The sequence below is a fragment of the Microtus ochrogaster genome, chromosome 4, assembly GCF_000317375.1.
Source record: "Microtus ochrogaster isolate Prairie Vole_2 chromosome 4, MicOch1.0, whole genome shotgun sequence".
NCBI classification, from domain to species: domain Eukaryota; kingdom Metazoa; phylum Chordata; class Mammalia; order Rodentia; family Cricetidae; genus Microtus; species Microtus ochrogaster.
The window spans coordinates 34,103,282-34,120,431 of NC_022011.1; the positions used below are offsets into that span (position 1 = coordinate 34,103,282).

Below are 17,150 nucleotides of genomic sequence, written 5' to 3' on the forward strand. Positions count from 1 at the left end.
CCAGGAGTGGCCAGCACCAGGAGTGACTGTCACCAGGAGTGGCCAATACCAGAAGTGACTGTCATAGGAGTGGCCAGCACCAGGAGTGACTGTCACCAGAAGTGATTATCACTAGAAGTGACCAGCATAAGGAGTGACCATCGCCAGGAGTCACCAGCACCAGAAGTGACTGTCACCAGGAGTGGCCATCACCAGAAGGGCTGCATGGCGGTTTCCACTGTGATCGTACACGGAGTACAATTTTTATTTTTTTATTTGAGATGGTCTCAGTATGTAATCCACGCTGACCGGACTCAGGCTTGTGAGCCTCCGCAATCATTTTCTTAAGTGCTGGAGTCACACGTGTGAGTCACCACACCCAGACAGAGCGCAATTTTAATATGAACCCACTCTCTTTTAATAAGAAAAAGCTAGGCCATGGTACCCCATGCCTGTAATCCCAGCACTTGGGAAAGTGAGACAGGAGGATTGTTGGGAATCAGAAGCCAGCCTGGGCTACACAATGAAAATCTGTCTCAAAGGAAAAATAAAACAAAAATATACTTAAATGCAAACATTTTTAAAGTAAGAATTTTATATATTTTAAATACTTTCTAACTGATTATCATGATTGATATTTGTCCTTAATTTTTTATACTTATCCATACAATTTTTAAAAATTAGCAATCAATATAATTTTTAAAAAAGTGGTCAAAACCCAAGTGCATATATTATGGAATATATTTAAAATAGTAATTCATCAAACAAAATATGCTCAATTAATTATTTACATAAAAAATGTCAGTTTTTCTTACACAAAGCTACATGAACCGAGTCATAGCAAATAAATGAACATATAGTGTGTGATTAATTACCTGAGGGCTAGAAGCCCTTCTCCACCCAGGGCCTTACATCTGGGCACACCTGCCAAAGCCCTGGAGAGGAACAACACTGGCACCGCACACCAGTGTCTATCTGCCATCCTCTGGATGAACTTCAACAGGAAACGACCTGGAAGAAAAGGTTTGAAAACAACGTTACTGCTGCAGGGGCCACGTGGAAAAGTCCTCTGCTTCCTTAGTCAGTAAGAAAATGTAAATCAAAACCTCGATGAGACAGCACCTCAGACCCCCTTGGACAGCAGAAAGCAAAAGGGACACCAGGGGTGGAAGAATCTGAAGAAACGGAATCCTCACGCGGTGGTGGAAGTGGAAAGGTGTAGTCAGCGTGGACCACATGTAGAGAGTGTGACCCCCCAAGTGTGACCCCCCAAATCCACTTCTAGCCGTGTAACTAGAAGTCCACACAGGTTCATACAGAACCACTCACGGGACTGTCACAGTGGCACTGTCCCCATAGCGAAGAGAGAACACACAAACGCCTACTGAGCCATGGATAGATAAGTAACTGCGAACGGCCCACCATGGAGTGAGGATGGAGTTCGACTCCGACACAGAAAGGGAGATTCTGTGACACAGGCCCACTCCCAGAGAAGCCAGCCCTTAGATGCCACGTGTTCAATTCTGTGTGAAACCCATGGAATGCAGACATCAGGGAGACAGGACATGCATCAGAGACTGAGGAGCCAGCGTGTGAGGCCCAAGTGCTCAGGGGCATGGGGCTCTGTCTGGAGATGAGGGAAGTGTTTTGGAAACAGACAGTGGGGATAGATGGACAGTTTTAAATAAACACCACTGATCTGAACAGTGAAGTGTGTAAACAGGGCCTTAAGGGGTGTGAGTTAAATCTCAATAAAGCTATTTTGAAAATTATTACAATTTCATTCCTATCTAGTATGACTGTGCTGTCGAGAATCTGATAATCAGAAAACTATAGCTTTATCTTGTTTTTGTTTTTGTTTTTTTTTTAAATATTTATTTCTTTATTATGTATACAATATTCTGTCTGTGTGTATGTCTGTAGGCCAGAAGAGGGCACCAGACCTCATTAAAGATGGTTGTGAGCCACCATGTGGTTGCTGGGAATTGAACTCAGAACCTTTGGAAGAGCAGGCAATGCTCTTAACCACTGAGCCATCTCTCCAGCCCCTTGTTTTTGTTTTTTTAACAGAAGATTAAAGAGAAAGATTTCTTTGCTTGTTAAGGCAGGGTCTCCCTGAGTAGTCTAGTTATGTTGAATTCATGGCGATTCTCCTGCTCAATTTCCCCTGTACTGGGATTAGAGGCATGAACAACCACACCCAGTTAGAAGTAAAGCTTTAGCTGCTGAGGACTTTTCTGAGCTGCTCAAGACAGGGTCAGATCCACTGATGGGGCAGCCCCTGGCTCCTGGGCACACCTTCCTGGAAAGCCATTTCATGCCCTCCTTGGGTCTCACTCAGTGGTTGATGTCCTTGTCTGAGCCACAAAGGGTTGGTGCTCTCTCCATCTGCTCTGCTAACAGTTTCTGCTCATTGCACTGTTTTCTTCTGTTAAGAAGTTCCAGAACCTGTCAGACATGACAGCGCATGCCTTTACTCCCAGCATTTGGGAGGAGGCAGAGGCAATGGATCTCTGAGAGTTCGAGGCCAGTCTGGTCTACATAATGAGTTCCAAGACAGCTAGAGCTACATAGTGACCCATCTTAGGAGAAAAAAAAAATTCCGGAGACTTCTCAGAACTGGAGGAGCTACTGGGAACTGTGGGTAAGCATTCTACTCTCTCCTGGCTGCACGAATCAGATCCAGTACACGTCATCTCATACCTACCCCTCACTCAGTGCAACAGTCAGACTCCCTTCAAACTCACCCCACACACTTCCGGGCCACGCCACCAACACCAGGTGGGCAACCTCCACAGGGCCACTCTGCTGGGCTAGCCAGCAATGCTGCAGACATGCAGCCCCAGGGGCTCAAAGCTGGCGGTTCCACTGTCCTCTCCAGGAACTAACTGCTTTTAACAGGGCCACTGAGACAACCGGCTTAAGTCCTGATACTGCACACGACAGTCACCTCTTTTGAACAGATGGTATCACTGGTCATCTTGTCAATAAATAAATATATAAAAAAATCCATATTTAGGCTCAGTAAAGGTCACAAAGGCCACTGTGACAAGATGATTCAAAGAGGAATAAGCCCTTCCACTACCTGGCAACGAGAGTCTCAGAGTGCTTTGTGTCCAATTCCAAACTTGCCTCAAAAATAAATAAATAAATAAATAAAAAATAAAAAAAATTAACCCCAGCCCAGGAAAGTGGGCTGATTCCAGGGTACAGGACACCAGAAGTGTGCGCTCCTTAGCTACGTAGCTGTCTTTCTGCTGCAAAGGTCAACCCAGAGAGGGCTGGGTACTGGTGAGCACCTTTCCTTGGCTCTGCCTTGTTTGCTAACGCCTGCAGAGGAGACAGTATACAGACCGCAAGGCCAGTGGCCCGCTGCAGACAGCTGCACAGCACCAATCATGACACTCACGTGATGGCACATGTACCAGAACATGCTAAGTTAAAATGTAAATTAAAACCTCTAAGGACATACTCTTTGCTTCTTCTGGAAGAAGAGAAACGTAAGCGACCAGAAACGTCTGCAGCTTTAATCCCAGGGGAGAGCCACTTCCCGACAGTTGCCCTGGGGATCTGCAAACAAAGGGGAGAAAAACATGAACTTAAAATCCATTTACAAATACGCATACAGACATTAGTCTAAACGCAACACGGTTCCCAGCAGTGAGCAACTGGACAAGGCCTCTTGCCCTGGGCCTGCACTTTATTTCTCAGTAATGTCTGGAGACTCTCTGAACGCAGAAACATCTGGGTGTTCTAGCAGAACAAGCGGGACTCTCCAGGACTCTGGGCTGTTAGACCGAAGGGGCACGGCAGCCTGCGATGACACTTCCCTTCCCCTCCTGACACACATCAGTCTAGCATCATAATAAAACCGCTGAGGACGATCAACTTAAACTGTGCTTCTTTGTTTCCAACATATAAGTCAGTGGCTTTCCATCTCTAAGTTAAAGGAGCACTCCCAGCGAAGACAAGTACCAGAGAGGCCTCGCATCAGAAGACAAGTACCAGAGAGGCCTCGCATCCGCTACAGTGTTTCACTGTGAAACGCATACTCCACCAAGCGTTTCTGGCTCTGTGTGTTATCTGCTAACTGAATACAACAGGGCACCAGAAGGTGTGTCGTGATAAATGTATATGCCAACTCTCCCAAAAGCATGGGGGCCGCTGCTGACTGCACACTGCCCAGCTGCCTCACAGATGTGGAATGCCATCTAGCAATGACTCCCTGAAGACTCATGTCCCTGTCAATCATGCCATTATGTTGTCAATATGTATGCATCAGACACTAGAAACTAATATATTCCTGTCACTTGGCCTGGATGCTAGTTAGCATTTTTAAAGAGTGTGGGAAATGGGGTGGTTTTTCTTTTTTAGAGGGCTCCTAAGCGTAACTTGCTTATAGTTATGAACTCAAGTGATCAATATCAGAAAGACAAAACAATTCTAAAAGCAGAGAGCTGAACGGGCAGTTTAAGAGTATCGATAATTCTCCCAATGAGGCTAAGGCAGAAAACTGACAAGCTTCCGACTGCTAACCTTTTCCAAGCACGAAAGCTGTGGACAAGCAGACCTCCTATAAGCCATGGCCGCCACTGTCAGATACAGAAAGGAATGTTAGGGTGGGCTGTGCCAGACATACTGGTGTGAGCTCGCAATTCTTAATACAGAGGGAGAAAGAGGATGAGAGAGGAAGGAGAGAGGGAAAGAGAGAGAGATGGCTGGGTGGAAGTAGGGAGGGACAGACACACGAATGAAACATGCAGGAGGATACGTCGGTTCAGCAGAGTAACACACACACACACACACACACACACACACACACAGAGGTGATGACTCAGCAAATCCCATCAGACATTAACATCTGCTGACTCTAGTGAACAATGAACAACTCTGTATTAGCCCTGAACTTTTCTGAAAAACTGTGACACTAAGTCGATTTAAAAAGCTAAAATCAAAAGGTGAGCTAGGCGTATTTCATGACATCAGTGTGTGTAACTGCACAGTTGCCGGGGGCTAGGCATGTTTCATGACATCATGTGTGTAACTGCACAGCTACTGGGGGCTAGGCATGTTTCATGACATCAGTGCACACACAGCTGCTGGGGGCTAGGCGTGTTTCATGACATCAGTGCACAGATGCACTGCACAACTGCCGGGGGGGGGGGGCTAGGTGTGTTTCATGACATCAGCATGTACAGATGCACAGCACAGCTGCTGGGAGCTAGGCATGTTTCATGACATCAGTGTGTGTAACTGCACAGCTGCTGGGGCTAGACGTGTTTCATGACATCAGTGCACAGATGCACTGTACCACACTGCTGCTAGGGAAGAGAAATGACCCTTTGACCGGACCCTCTGTCCACGGTGTGTCACTGCCTAGCATGCACAGGCCCTGTGCCTGGTCCCTGGCCCCACAGCAATGACAGAGCAGCATGGGTGGTTTACCTGCTGTACAGACAACTCTCTGAGAGGGCATCCATCAGCGGGCCAGTGATAAACTGAAAGGGAAAAGATGGAAATTAACACGAATTTCCAACTGCCTTTACTCTACACGGGACACAAGAGAGCAGAGGGGCAGAGCGGGTTAACGCTGCAGTCCTGCGCGCACACACAGAACGCTGCCACCGGTAACGCCCTCCGGGCTCTGGGCGTGGGTCAGAGCCGAAGGAGCTTGACGAAGAAACTAGGTGGGAAATACAGACAGTAATAGGAAAATAAGGATTCCTCAAGGGAAGGCTGACAGCCTGTGCTGAGAAGGTGGGGATCAGGGATTAACATTCCCCAAATAGTCCTAGAGGCCAGTCAACCCCCACCCCACCAGGTTACCTGAAATGCAGGGGCAGAATTGTATCTCAGGGGCTGCAGTGTGGAGCTCAGACAGAAAAAGCAGGCTGGTGTGTGTGACCCTAATGTAAGGTGAGCTCCTGGGTCTAAGGAAGGGAACACGGAGCCCCAGGGCCCAACTGCATAGACCCAACACCCCTGGTCTCCTCACTGCGTGAGACCGCTGCTGGACAGAGGCAAACACGCACAGCTCAGACAAAAGACGGCAGAGTGCACACAGCTACGGCTCACGGCTCCAGGGCAGCATCACCAGGAGCTCCCCACCCATCTGCAAACTCCATAAACGATGCAGACAAGGCTCCAGGGATGGCTAATACTGTCCGCTGGATGGATCTAGGCTCACCCACAAGGCAAGTGTCTGGACACACCTGGGAGGCGCTGCTTTGGCTGAATCACCTGAAGCAGAAGACCCACCCTGAGAGTGGACAGCACCTCTGGCAGACACTCAGATACAGGGAGGACCAGGGGCAAAGCTGTTTGCCTCCTTGCCTTCGCCTCTCGCTAGTGAGTTCATCTACCCTGTAGCTGCCCCTGTGACTGCTCCTGCCACTCTTTGCTCCATCGGAACCCAGTCTCTCTAGGCTTCCAGCATGGACTGAAGTCCTGACTCTGCGGCTCTCTAGGAACCGTCCAGGCCTTCGGTGCCAGACTGGACAACTGAGGCATCCAGCTACGGGATGTCTGCCTCCCCAGCTAGCAGACGGCCACTGCTGTATTCCAATCTAATAAATTTCCCTTTAATACACAGCCGTTTTATCACTCTTTCCCCTGAAGAACCCTGACTAATGTGCTCCCATTCAGCTTTCCCCAAGCAGGAGAGCTACATCTGAGGAGACAGGTACACTGAGACTGGGGACGTGGCCCAGTGTTTGCCTCCCACGCTCGAAACCCTGGGTTCAATCCCTAGACCCACATAAACGGGCATGCTGATGTGCATTTAAGCCCAGCACTCTGGAGCTGGAAGCAAAAGGAACCAGAGTTCAGAGTCAGCCTAGGCTATATATACAGGGAGCCTTGAAGGCCAGCCTAGGCTACATGAGACACTGCCTCAAAAAGAGGAGCTTGGTGTGTGCAGATCTATAAAAGACCTGCCCTTGCTGCGGCTGCTGCTGTGTGGTCTGCCCACTCATCCTAACTCAGAAGAACAAAGCTTCTTCTGCGCCCTTGTTCGCTGACGGAAGCCTGGGTGCCCTCTCCATCTCTCAGGTTTTCTGAACCCCCTCATCACATCGCACTCCGGCACTGCCCCCAACCTCCACACAGGGGACTTCCCCGCTCCCTCATCTCCGACTCCTAGTCCGAGCAATGGCTGAGACTGGCAGCTTTCCCACTGGGTGGCTTTTCTCTTAAACTCAAAAGATCCTGGGCTTAAAAGATGACCTTCACCTTCACCTTCTGAAAATGGCTAAGGAAGAAGGGGCTGGGATGTCATTACCTCAGAGAGTTCCGGTGAATACGGAGGCGATCTCACGGCATACAGCTCCAAGAAGTGGATCACGCCTTCTTTGGTCAGGATTTTATTCTCGCTTTCAAACATTCTTGTATAAATGCACACGAGCCAGGAGGGATGAACGAGCCAGCAGCCTGCGGGAACAAGCACCCGAACTGACACACACCTCAGCTTTACATCTCTGCGTGCGACAGAGTCACACTGACAGCGTGAGAGCTCTGGATCGGGGAGTTTGTTCAGCACACACCCACAGAGCTTGTAGAACCCAATCACCTCAGCGGTCAGCATTGTGGATGCACTCTGCTGCTGCAGGCACCACGGCACTCAGGACAGCACTGGCATGCGTGCGTGCGTGCGTGCGCGTGCGTGTGTGTGTACGAACAGAACCTTACATCTATCTGGGGTGGGTTCAGCTCGTTCTCCCCTCAGCTGGCTTCAGGCCATTCTTCAGACACAAATCTGAAACTGTCACCCTCTGCCTAGCTTCCCACTGTTCTTAAACTGTGAACAAGACACAGGCTGGCACTGATTACCCCAGCCTTGCCGCTCTGCGGACCCACTTTCCTTAGGGCCCCTACCAGCCTCACAGAGCTAGCTCCCCATCCCAGGCTGGTCAGCTCCCAGCTCAGAGTTGGTGTGTCACCCCCTAGGTCAGGCCCGAGCCTCCCTCACATGAACTTCTTTTTGGTCCCTTCTCTGTTCTCTTCATAGGACTTGGAGCCAAAACTGCTGTTTCATGGGGGGGAAAAAAAAAAGACAAAACTCGAGTGGAAAATGCTTCCCAGGCCTCCAGTGCTTGTACACACTGACGTGGAGTGAGAGACCCCTCAAGTGAATGTATAATTGAATCCACAGTAAAAGACAGAATAAGGGCTGGAGGGATGGCTCAGTGGTTAAGAGCACTGGCCGCTCTTCCAGAGCACTGGGGTTCGAGTCTCCGCGCCCACGTAGGGCGGCTCACTCCCAGCTGTAATTCCAGCTCCAGCAAAGCTAACATCTCTGGCCTGTGAGGGCACCTGCATGCATGTGGTGCATCACATAGGCACATCCACACATTCACATAAATAAAAATAAGACTTAAAAATAGAATATATGTGTACCTTCTATTGATTGTTCCTGACTCATAAAATAGTCTTTATTTAATTATACTAGAATTTTTTTTATCTCATTGTATTCTACAGCTGAATTGGCCTATTGTTTGTAATCTACCCCAACATGTTTTTCCAACTCTCTGTCAACGGGAACTTTTCAAAACCAGTCAATGGGGGGCTGGAGAGATGGCTCAGAGGTTAAGAGCATCGCCTGCTCTTCCAAAGGTCCTGAGTTCAATTCCCAGCAACCACATGGTGGCTCACAACCATCTGTAATGAGGTCTGGTGCCCTCTTCTGGCTTTCTTCAGGCATACATGCAGACAGAATATTGTATACATAATAAATAAATATTAAAAAAAAAAAAAAAAAAAAAAAAAAAAAAAAAAAAAAAAAAAAAAAACCAGTCAATGCTATTTGGTTTGGCTTGCTGAGCGCCACGGGCAAAGCATGAAATGATGTCATGGGAACATCGTTTTAACAGCAAGAGCTCAAGAGAAGGGCAGGATCCCATTACGTGCTGGCCCAGGTGGGACAAGAGAGGCCTGCGGCCTGTGGAAGCTCTCACTGTGTCAGAGAACGGCCAGAGCCATCTGCAGAGTAAAGACCAGTTCCTCAGAGGTCAGCCCATCAGTGAGGTGACTGCCCAGGGCAGCCACTACCTACAGGGTGCAGCACTCATAAATAAACACATGATAGGGCACCTTCCCATTCCTATAGACAGGAAGCCTCCAGCTTGCAGTTCACTTCAGCATCACTGGCTGAAGCTCAACCTCACAAAGCCACTTGAGGAAGCTCCAGGTGTGCTGTGTTTCAGGAGTGATCGAGGGCTCAAAGCACAGGTAAATTCACACCCTTGAATGCCCTCTTCCTAAGAACCCCAAGATACCTGAAACAGGATCTACCTCCATCCACTCTAACAAACAAAAAAATAGATGTGTATTTATATATTAAAAAGGTATATTAAGGCAATAAGGCTGGAAAGCAGTTAGAAGTATATATCCATATTAGATGGGTATTATTATAAAAATAGCCCTACCACAAAAGCATTGGCAGGTTCTTATTTGTGTGGGTGTGGAGGGATACATGTACATGTGCATTTGTTCCAGCATGGGCACATGTGTGTAGAGGCCAGAGCTGGACATCCGGTGTCTTCCTCAACCCCTCTCCACCTTACATATCAAAGCGAGGTCTCCTGCTGAGCCCAGAGCTTGCTGATCTGGCTAGTCTATCTAGCCAGTTCACCCAGGGCTCCCTGTGTCTGCCTCAGGAATGCTGGGATTGCAGGCAGGTCACCAGACCCACAGTCATTTATATGGATGCTGAGGATCTGAACTCTGGGCCTCACGCTTATACACCAAGGCCTTTGCCCACTGGGCCCTCTCCCCAGCCTGCTCTGCTGCTCTGCTAAGGACACACACTGAGATTTACAGATGGAATCAAAGGAAGCTGAGCTGCTGGAGAGGGAGCAGCAGAGACCGCACGGCTGCCCATTGTGTGTTCCCGCCAGGACCGAGACAGGCCCCGGTTCACCACACAGATTCTTTCCTTTCTATAAAGAAGGGAAATAGTTTGAAATTTTTATAATAAACTGCTTTAAAAGTCTAATCATACCTCTAAGTTACTGGAATCTCTGCAGCCATTTAAGCCATGTTGCAAAGAGATGGGTAGAGGGTACAGTGTGGACACAGGGCCAGTGTGCTCGGAGAGCGCGTACCCACAATGCCGGAGGCCAGCACCGCTTGCTGGAGGCACTGCAGGTTGATCCCATTTCCTCCTCACTGTTAAACCGTTTTCCCAAAGCCTCTGATAGATAACGGTTAGTTATGAGATCGGGGAACTAATGTTATTAAAGCAAACAAACGAACAGAACCAAAAAGCAATCGTTACCATTTTCCTCTGATACTGCGTATTCAAACAGACTGTTTAGCTTGGGTAAGACTGGCTTTATGACATGTATCTAAAAACAAGAGCAAAGAATCTCATGAAAAATCGCACAAAACGGCTTTGAAACCTCAGGGGAAGGTCCCTGTTTACATACTGCGGCCTTTCTCTCACTGCTATGTCTGAGGTGTCAGGAGCCTGGTTCCCCAGGTCTGAGCAGCATCAGTGATTCATGTCTGTGAGACTGAGCGGCAAAGCTGGGGACCCCGGTTACAGAACATCCTAACTCAGAATTGTCTGACCCCAGAAGCGGGCAAGGCTGGGAGATAAAACAGTAAATGCAGGGAAGCGCTTACCCTAAGTCCCACCACTGTCGGGGTCACACACTGGGAAGCACCGCGCATTCAGAGCTCAGGGTTCCGGGGTCTCTTAGACCATGCTGTGACAGTTCAGCTAGAGTCTGACTCACCAATTTCAAAGTAACTTCAAATCTAAGTTTCTAAAATAAATAGGCTTATGGGTTAACTGACTGAAGCAACCCAGCAATATTATCTGACCTTAGAAAGGCTTCCTAGAGCCCATCCCGCATCTCAGTACACTTGGCACAGAGCGCGGTGGCATGCGAGGACTGGCACCTCCTATTGACATGCATCCACAGACACTGACCACGGTCTGCAGCTTACAGACAGGGGACCACACACAGGAACCTTGGAGCTGAGGAGTCTTACACACTGGGACCCTTGGAGATGAGAACCTCTAGGAACCATACAGACAGGAACCCTGACATGCTGGGACTCTTTCAAGGAGTGACCTTTAAAGACTAGGACTCTCTACACCAGGATGGCTGCACAGGTGTCACCTGGAAACTTGTGTAAAGGTCATACTCGTCAGGCCTTACTTCAGATGAACTGAACCCAGAAGTACAGGGGAGGGCCCAGTAATTTACACCTGGTAACATGCTGGAGCACCCCAACAAATACGGCAGTTGGAGAATGCCAAGGGGGGACCAAGTGAGACTAAATTTCTGCACAATCACAGGAATCCACTGAGAGCATTCTTTAATTTCCTGAAACAATTCCTGTGTTATCTTAAAGTGTATCCATTTCAGGAAACAAAGTGTTCGGCCATGCTTATACAGGCTGGCCTTCCCATGAAGCCTGAAAAGGGGCCCATGGGCTGTAGGATTCACTAAGATGGGAGAACACGCACCTGATTTCCTTCTAGGACTTCCATGATCAAGATATAGTTTTCCCAGAACTTTAGAAGCTCGTCTTTTTTCTTCTCAGACCACCAGAATAGGCTTGGACCTAGGAGAGTTTCAACAGGAAAGGAAAATCAGTTCTTTAGCGATGTGGTTAAGGCCTTCATCACAGCTATTCTTAACTCAATTCCAGTGACACCAGACAAGGCACCTGCTAACCTGGACGGGGACCACTTAAAGGGCTTGAGAAACTCAAACAGAAATTTGTTGTCGAATACTCCTTTACCCTGTGTGAAGACTGTTTAATAAAAACTAAACGGTCAATAGCCAGGCAGGAGGTATAGGCGGGACTTCTGGACAGAGAGAACTCTGGGAAGAAGGCAGAGTTGCCAGCCAGACGGAAAGGAAGCAGGATGGGCAATTCAGAGTAAAGGTAACTGAGCCACATGAAAGAATGTAGATTCAGGGCTGGAGAGATGGCTCAGAGGTTAAGAGCATTGCCTGCTCTTCCAAAGGTCCTGAGTTCAATTCCCAGCAACCACATGGTGGCTCACAACCATCTGTAATGGGGTCTGGTGCCCTCTTCTGGCCTGCAGGCATACACACGGACAGAATATTGTATACATAATAAATAAATAACTATAAAAAAAAGAATGTAGATTCAAAGATATGGGCTAATTTAAGTTATAAGAACTAGTTAAGTACAAACCTATGGTAAGGTCGAGCTTTCATAATTAAAAATAAGTCTCCATGTCATTTTTTTCGTGAACTGGTGGCCCAAAGCAAAACCTTTCTACAGAACTTCTGTTTAATTTTACTTTGTTGTTGTTGTTTGCTTGATTGACTACTCTGAGCTTAAATTTTTGCTTTTATTTGGGTTGAGGGATTTTTTTGAGGGTGTCTATCTCAGCAACAGAAAAGTACCTAAGACAGACGACAAGTCCAGAGGTCCCAAGTCAAGAAGAGAAGCAGAAAGAGACAGCCAGGGAGGAAGCCACAACTGACAAAGCTCAGGGAAACTTCCAAGTGTGTCACACACAAGTGAAAGAGGAGACTCCAGGAGGCCTGGGACCTGAACCCCAGGAGCCTCCACGGGGAAGCCACAGGCCACCCTTAAGCAGGATCCAGAATCATCCCAACTTCCCAAAACCAACAGTAGAATCTCCAGCTTCTCAAACACAGCTGGATGGACCAAGGCCTTTAAACTTGGATGCAAAGGAGCCTTGTTTGTGTGGCAGGCAGTGTGTTGTCACATAAAATTTGGATAGAAATGTCTCCCCCAGCTGGAGATGGGCTGATCAAACCATCAGTCAAGCTATAGGGAAAAAATGAAGATGTGTAGACCATCTCCGCTCTGCTTTGGAAGCAGGAAGCCACATACGAGCATTTCTGCCAGAAAACAAAATAACATATAACCCACGAACCTCTGAACGTTCAGGGGCCATCAGAGAGCACAAGGCCAAAGGACAGGCTGTGGGCCACAAGCACCATACAGTAAAAGTACAGCTGACAAAGATCACGAGGCTAACTCATGGGAGTGCTCCAGCGAGAAAACCCAATTCGCAAAGCTCTGGGACTACTTGTCTTTGGACTAGCCGCTGTCACTTCTATAGAACCCTCGTGAGGCCACTGTGTTCCCCGTTCCATAGTGGGATTCATCCCAGGAAAGCCAGCAGTGCATTAATTATTGGGCACAGCTCCCTCATACGCTGCATACTGGATGACTGTCCACGGCTGTATGATCTTGATATACAGAATACATGCCAGGTGCCCTGAACTCCAGAAAAGACCAGGAGAAAGGAAATGATTCTCACTCCATCGGCCAGAGCCAAGTTGCCCCTTGGCCTGGAGACTGGAAATGCCAGGCTCCGGATTTTACGCTATAGATGTTATCGCTAGGGCTCAAAGATTCCATTCCCTTTAATTCAGCCAGCAAAAATGCCAACGCGCACTCTGGTTGCCACGATTACTACAATGCTGTGTCTCCAGTAACTAGGAAAGGCAGCGAAAGAACTGTTCAACATTTATCAACTACAAAGTCTAGCTTAACAAGCCACACATGTGTAATTAACACACACTCCCTCTGTTAGACATCACAGCCTTCTTCTGATTCACCCCTTCTCAGGTGTGCCCAGGCGCTTCACAGCTACACCCCGAGTCTAATCAGCCCGACTGGGGCCTGCTTTGTCAGTCTCATCTGTCTGTGGCCCTGGTATCCTTGCTGTGTCACAGAGAATTGTTAATTGTGTCTGTGTGGGTTTATAACCTGGAAACCTTGTGGGATCCAGAGATCATCATGGGGGAGAACACTGGAGGAATAGACGGGACACGATGAGATTTATGTGAGCTGATCTGTTCCTTCACCCTCGGATCTCTATAACCAGTGCTCATTGGCTACAGCGTCCCTCCTGGATCCTGAGAGATTTGGGGTGCCATAGCATACACACACAATAAATATAATAAAAAGTACAAATGGAAATGACAGACATGATAACCCATGTAGAAATACCATCATTGGGGCACGTGCTTGCAAGCCCAGCTGAGGAGGCAGAGGCAGAATGGGGGACGAAAGCTTAGGATCCCTGGTCAGCCAGTCTAGCTAAACATTGAGTTCAGGATTCAGAGAGAGGCCCTGACTCAAAAAATAAAGTGGAGAGTAAGGAAAACACCTTCTGTTGACTTCTGGCCTATAAACACAGTCCAGCACATACACACATACACGCGCACAAGCACGCACACACGCGTGCAAACATTAACAAACCCTGCTCCTACAGTTCCCAAAGGGAATGTCAAGATACCAATACTTAATTAAGTTCCTCAAGCTTCAAGCGTTAACTTGGGACACACCATCTTTCTTTAGAATGATACAGGTGCCGGGCGGTGGTGGCGCACGCCTTTAATCCCAGCACTCGGGAGGCAGAGGCAGTCGGATCTCTGTGAGTTCGAGGCCAGCCTGGTCTAGAAAGAGCTAGTGCCAGGACAGGAACCAAAAGCTACAGAGAAACCCTGTCTCGAAAAATCAAAAAAAAAAAAAAGAAAGAAAAAAGAAAAAAAAATAGAATGATACAGGTGTCAACCCTTTTTCAATCAGGATGTCAGGGAATGGAGCAGGCTTGTGGTACAGATAACACCACCGCTATGTGCAGTATCCCACCCTACTGTGGGTCCACGTTTCCCAAAACTCAAGTGGAAATCGCTGTAGAGGTGCCACACGCAGGTGTTAAATCAGGACGAGGTGGATGGCCCTTGAAGAGCTGGTTTGGGGAAGTTGGGTGGAGCTGGGGCAAAGAGACAAGCAGGGTTACCAGGCTGGAGAGATGGCTCGGTGGCTAAGAGCACTTAATGCACTTCTAGAGGACCGGGGTTTGGTTCCCAGCACGCACAACAGGTAGTTCACAACCGCCTTAAACTCCAGCTCAAGGAGATCCGATGCCCTCCCAGGCACCTACACGCACGTGGTACACACAGGAGCACATACTTTGACATAATTATGTTTAGAAAGAGAGAGAGAAGTGGATACCCATTGTGTCCTGGGGACCGCAGGTACAGTCCATCGCCAGCTCTGCAGACACCTGCACAGCCCTCTGCAGCAGGTAGCGCGCGCGCTTGCGCGTGAGCGCGTCGTGTGTGCAGCCCAGTCCAGCCTGCACGGTTCTCCAGAAGCGGCCGCGGAGGCGCGCGTCGAGGTCCTCATGGCGCGCACGAGCCGACAGTAGTTTCTCGGCCAGCGCGCTCAGCACCAGCAGCTCTGGCCCAGTGCGGCCCTCAGCTCCGGGTCCCGGGGAAGCCAGCGCGTCCCAAGCCGCGCGCAACGCCGGTTCTGCACTCTGTGCCAGCGCGGGCAGCAGGCGCGCGCCCACCACCGGCGGCGCGTCCCCGGCCAGCGCCAGCTCCACGGACGCGCGCGCCAGGCGACGCAGCAACGGGGCATCATCGAGGGCGCGCAGACACGGCGCCACGGCAGCCAGAAGCTCCACGGCCGGCACGTTCGGAAGCTCGCGCAGCGCCTCCTCAGCCAGCGCCACTGCCAGTTCGGGCCCTGCCAGGCGCGCGCACGACCGCAGCGCCGCGCTCGCCGCCCGGAGCACACGCGGCCCCGCGGGCTCTCCACGGGGGGACGCGTGCAGCCAGGGCACCAGGTGGCCCCTAGCCACCTCGTGCGCCGCCTCGGCCAGCCCGCCGGCGCCAGCGCCGCGCTCCTCCAGCCGTTGCAGCACCAGGCGCAGAGTCTCCGCCCGCTCCGCACTCGCCTCCCCGCCACACAGTGCCCCCAACAGCGCGCAGGGCTCCCGGCTCTGCGCCAGAAGCGCGTCCGCCAACACCCGCTCCATTGCACGGGGAGCCGACCCTGTGCGCGTGCGCCGGCAGCTCTATGCGCGAGTGCGCGTGCGCAGCGAGAGGTTCCCGCCCACACACTCCGTGCTGGGCGTGGAACCGTCTGTAGTTCCTTCCACTTCGATGAGGGTCCTAGAGCCCTAGGGTGTGGTGCCTCTTGCCACTCTGTCCCTTACAGTTTTTAGCAAGAAGAGTGGCTGCAGAGACGTTCACTGTAGTATTACACCAGTTCCGGGGATCCTGATTAGGAGAGGTCTGGGGCCGAAATTAGCTAAGAGGCACCAAATTCACATAGATGTCCATCGCAGTCCCCAGTCGGCTCCTTTCAAAAACGCTCCTTTGAGCTACCACAAAGACCCTAAGACAATGGATACAAAATGCACTCTGGATTTTCGTGTTGAAAATAAGTCATGAGGTTGGGCTGATGAGGGAGGGGGACTTGATTGGGGGAGAGGGAGGGAAATGGGAGGCGGTGGCGGGGAAGAGACAGAAATCTTTAATAAATAAATAAATAAGAAAATAAGTCATGAGGGAGATGAGATGGCTTGTTGGGCAAAGTGCTTTCTCCGTAAGCATGAGAATCCGAGTTGGAATCCCCACAGAGGGGTAACTGCCATCCCGCATGATGGAGACGGGACGATCTCTGTAGTCGCTGATCAGCCAGTGTGGCTGAGGCCAGTTCCAGGTTCAGTGAGAAAACCTGTGGCTTAGGAACTAGTTGGGAGCAGGGAGTGGTGGCACACGCCTTTAATCCTAGCCCTGGGGAGGCTGAGGCGGGAGAACTACCGGGAATTCGGGGCCAATCTGGTCTACATTCCAGGACTAAGAAGGAGACACCTCGTCACAAAAACAAACACACACAAGGTGGAGGAAGACACCACACACCAACCCCTAGCTTCTACACACACACACACACACACACACACACACACACACACACACACACACGGTGTGAGCCCCCACCTCACGTGCTAATACAATACAAATGATGACCCTACCCGCAGAGATGCTCAAGACCACTCCCACAGGGCATTTAAACTACCTCCCCCGAAACAGACATGTGGTTTTCCGGTCTCTCTTTCCCATCTCCTTTTGGGGGGGGGGGGAAGGACTGGAAAATCATCCAGGAGAGAATTCTATCCTTTAAACCTGGGCTTTTAAATTTTCGTTTGACTTGATCTGACTTGGATTGCTGCATTGGCGAAGAGGCTTTTCAGAAACTGCCGGGCGGTGGTGGCGCACGCCTTTAATCAGCACTCGGGAAGCAGAGGCAGGCGGATCTCTCTCTGTGAGTTCGAGGCCAGCCTGGTCTACAAAGGGAGTTCTAGGACAGGCTCCAAAGCTACAGAGAAACCCTGTCTCGAAAAA

At 49.8% G+C, this 17,150-nt stretch overlaps 1 protein-coding gene across 2 annotated transcripts in view; it reads right to left on the reverse strand.

Moving 5' to 3' along the window:
* Tarbp1 (TAR (HIV-1) RNA binding protein 1) overlaps window positions 1-15,778 on the reverse strand; it is a 52,079-nt gene extending 36,301 nt beyond the window's left edge. For both annotated transcript variants that reach the window (XM_005345899.2, XM_026778872.1), the window contains exons 1-7: window positions 14,968-15,778; window positions 11,456-11,553; window positions 10,253-10,322; window positions 7,259-7,407; window positions 5,425-5,477; window positions 3,452-3,549; window positions 855-990 (exon numbers count right to left, since the gene is read on the reverse strand). In XM_005345899.2, the coding sequence (XP_005345956.1) occupies window positions 855-990; window positions 3,452-3,549; window positions 5,425-5,477; window positions 7,259-7,407; window positions 10,253-10,322; window positions 11,456-11,553; window positions 14,968-15,778 (1,415 nt within the window). The remainder of the gene's footprint in view (window positions 1-854; window positions 991-3,451; window positions 3,550-5,424; window positions 5,478-7,258; window positions 7,408-10,252; window positions 10,323-11,455; window positions 11,554-14,967) is intronic.
* Between the last annotated feature and the right edge of the window lie 1,372 nt (window positions 15,779-17,150).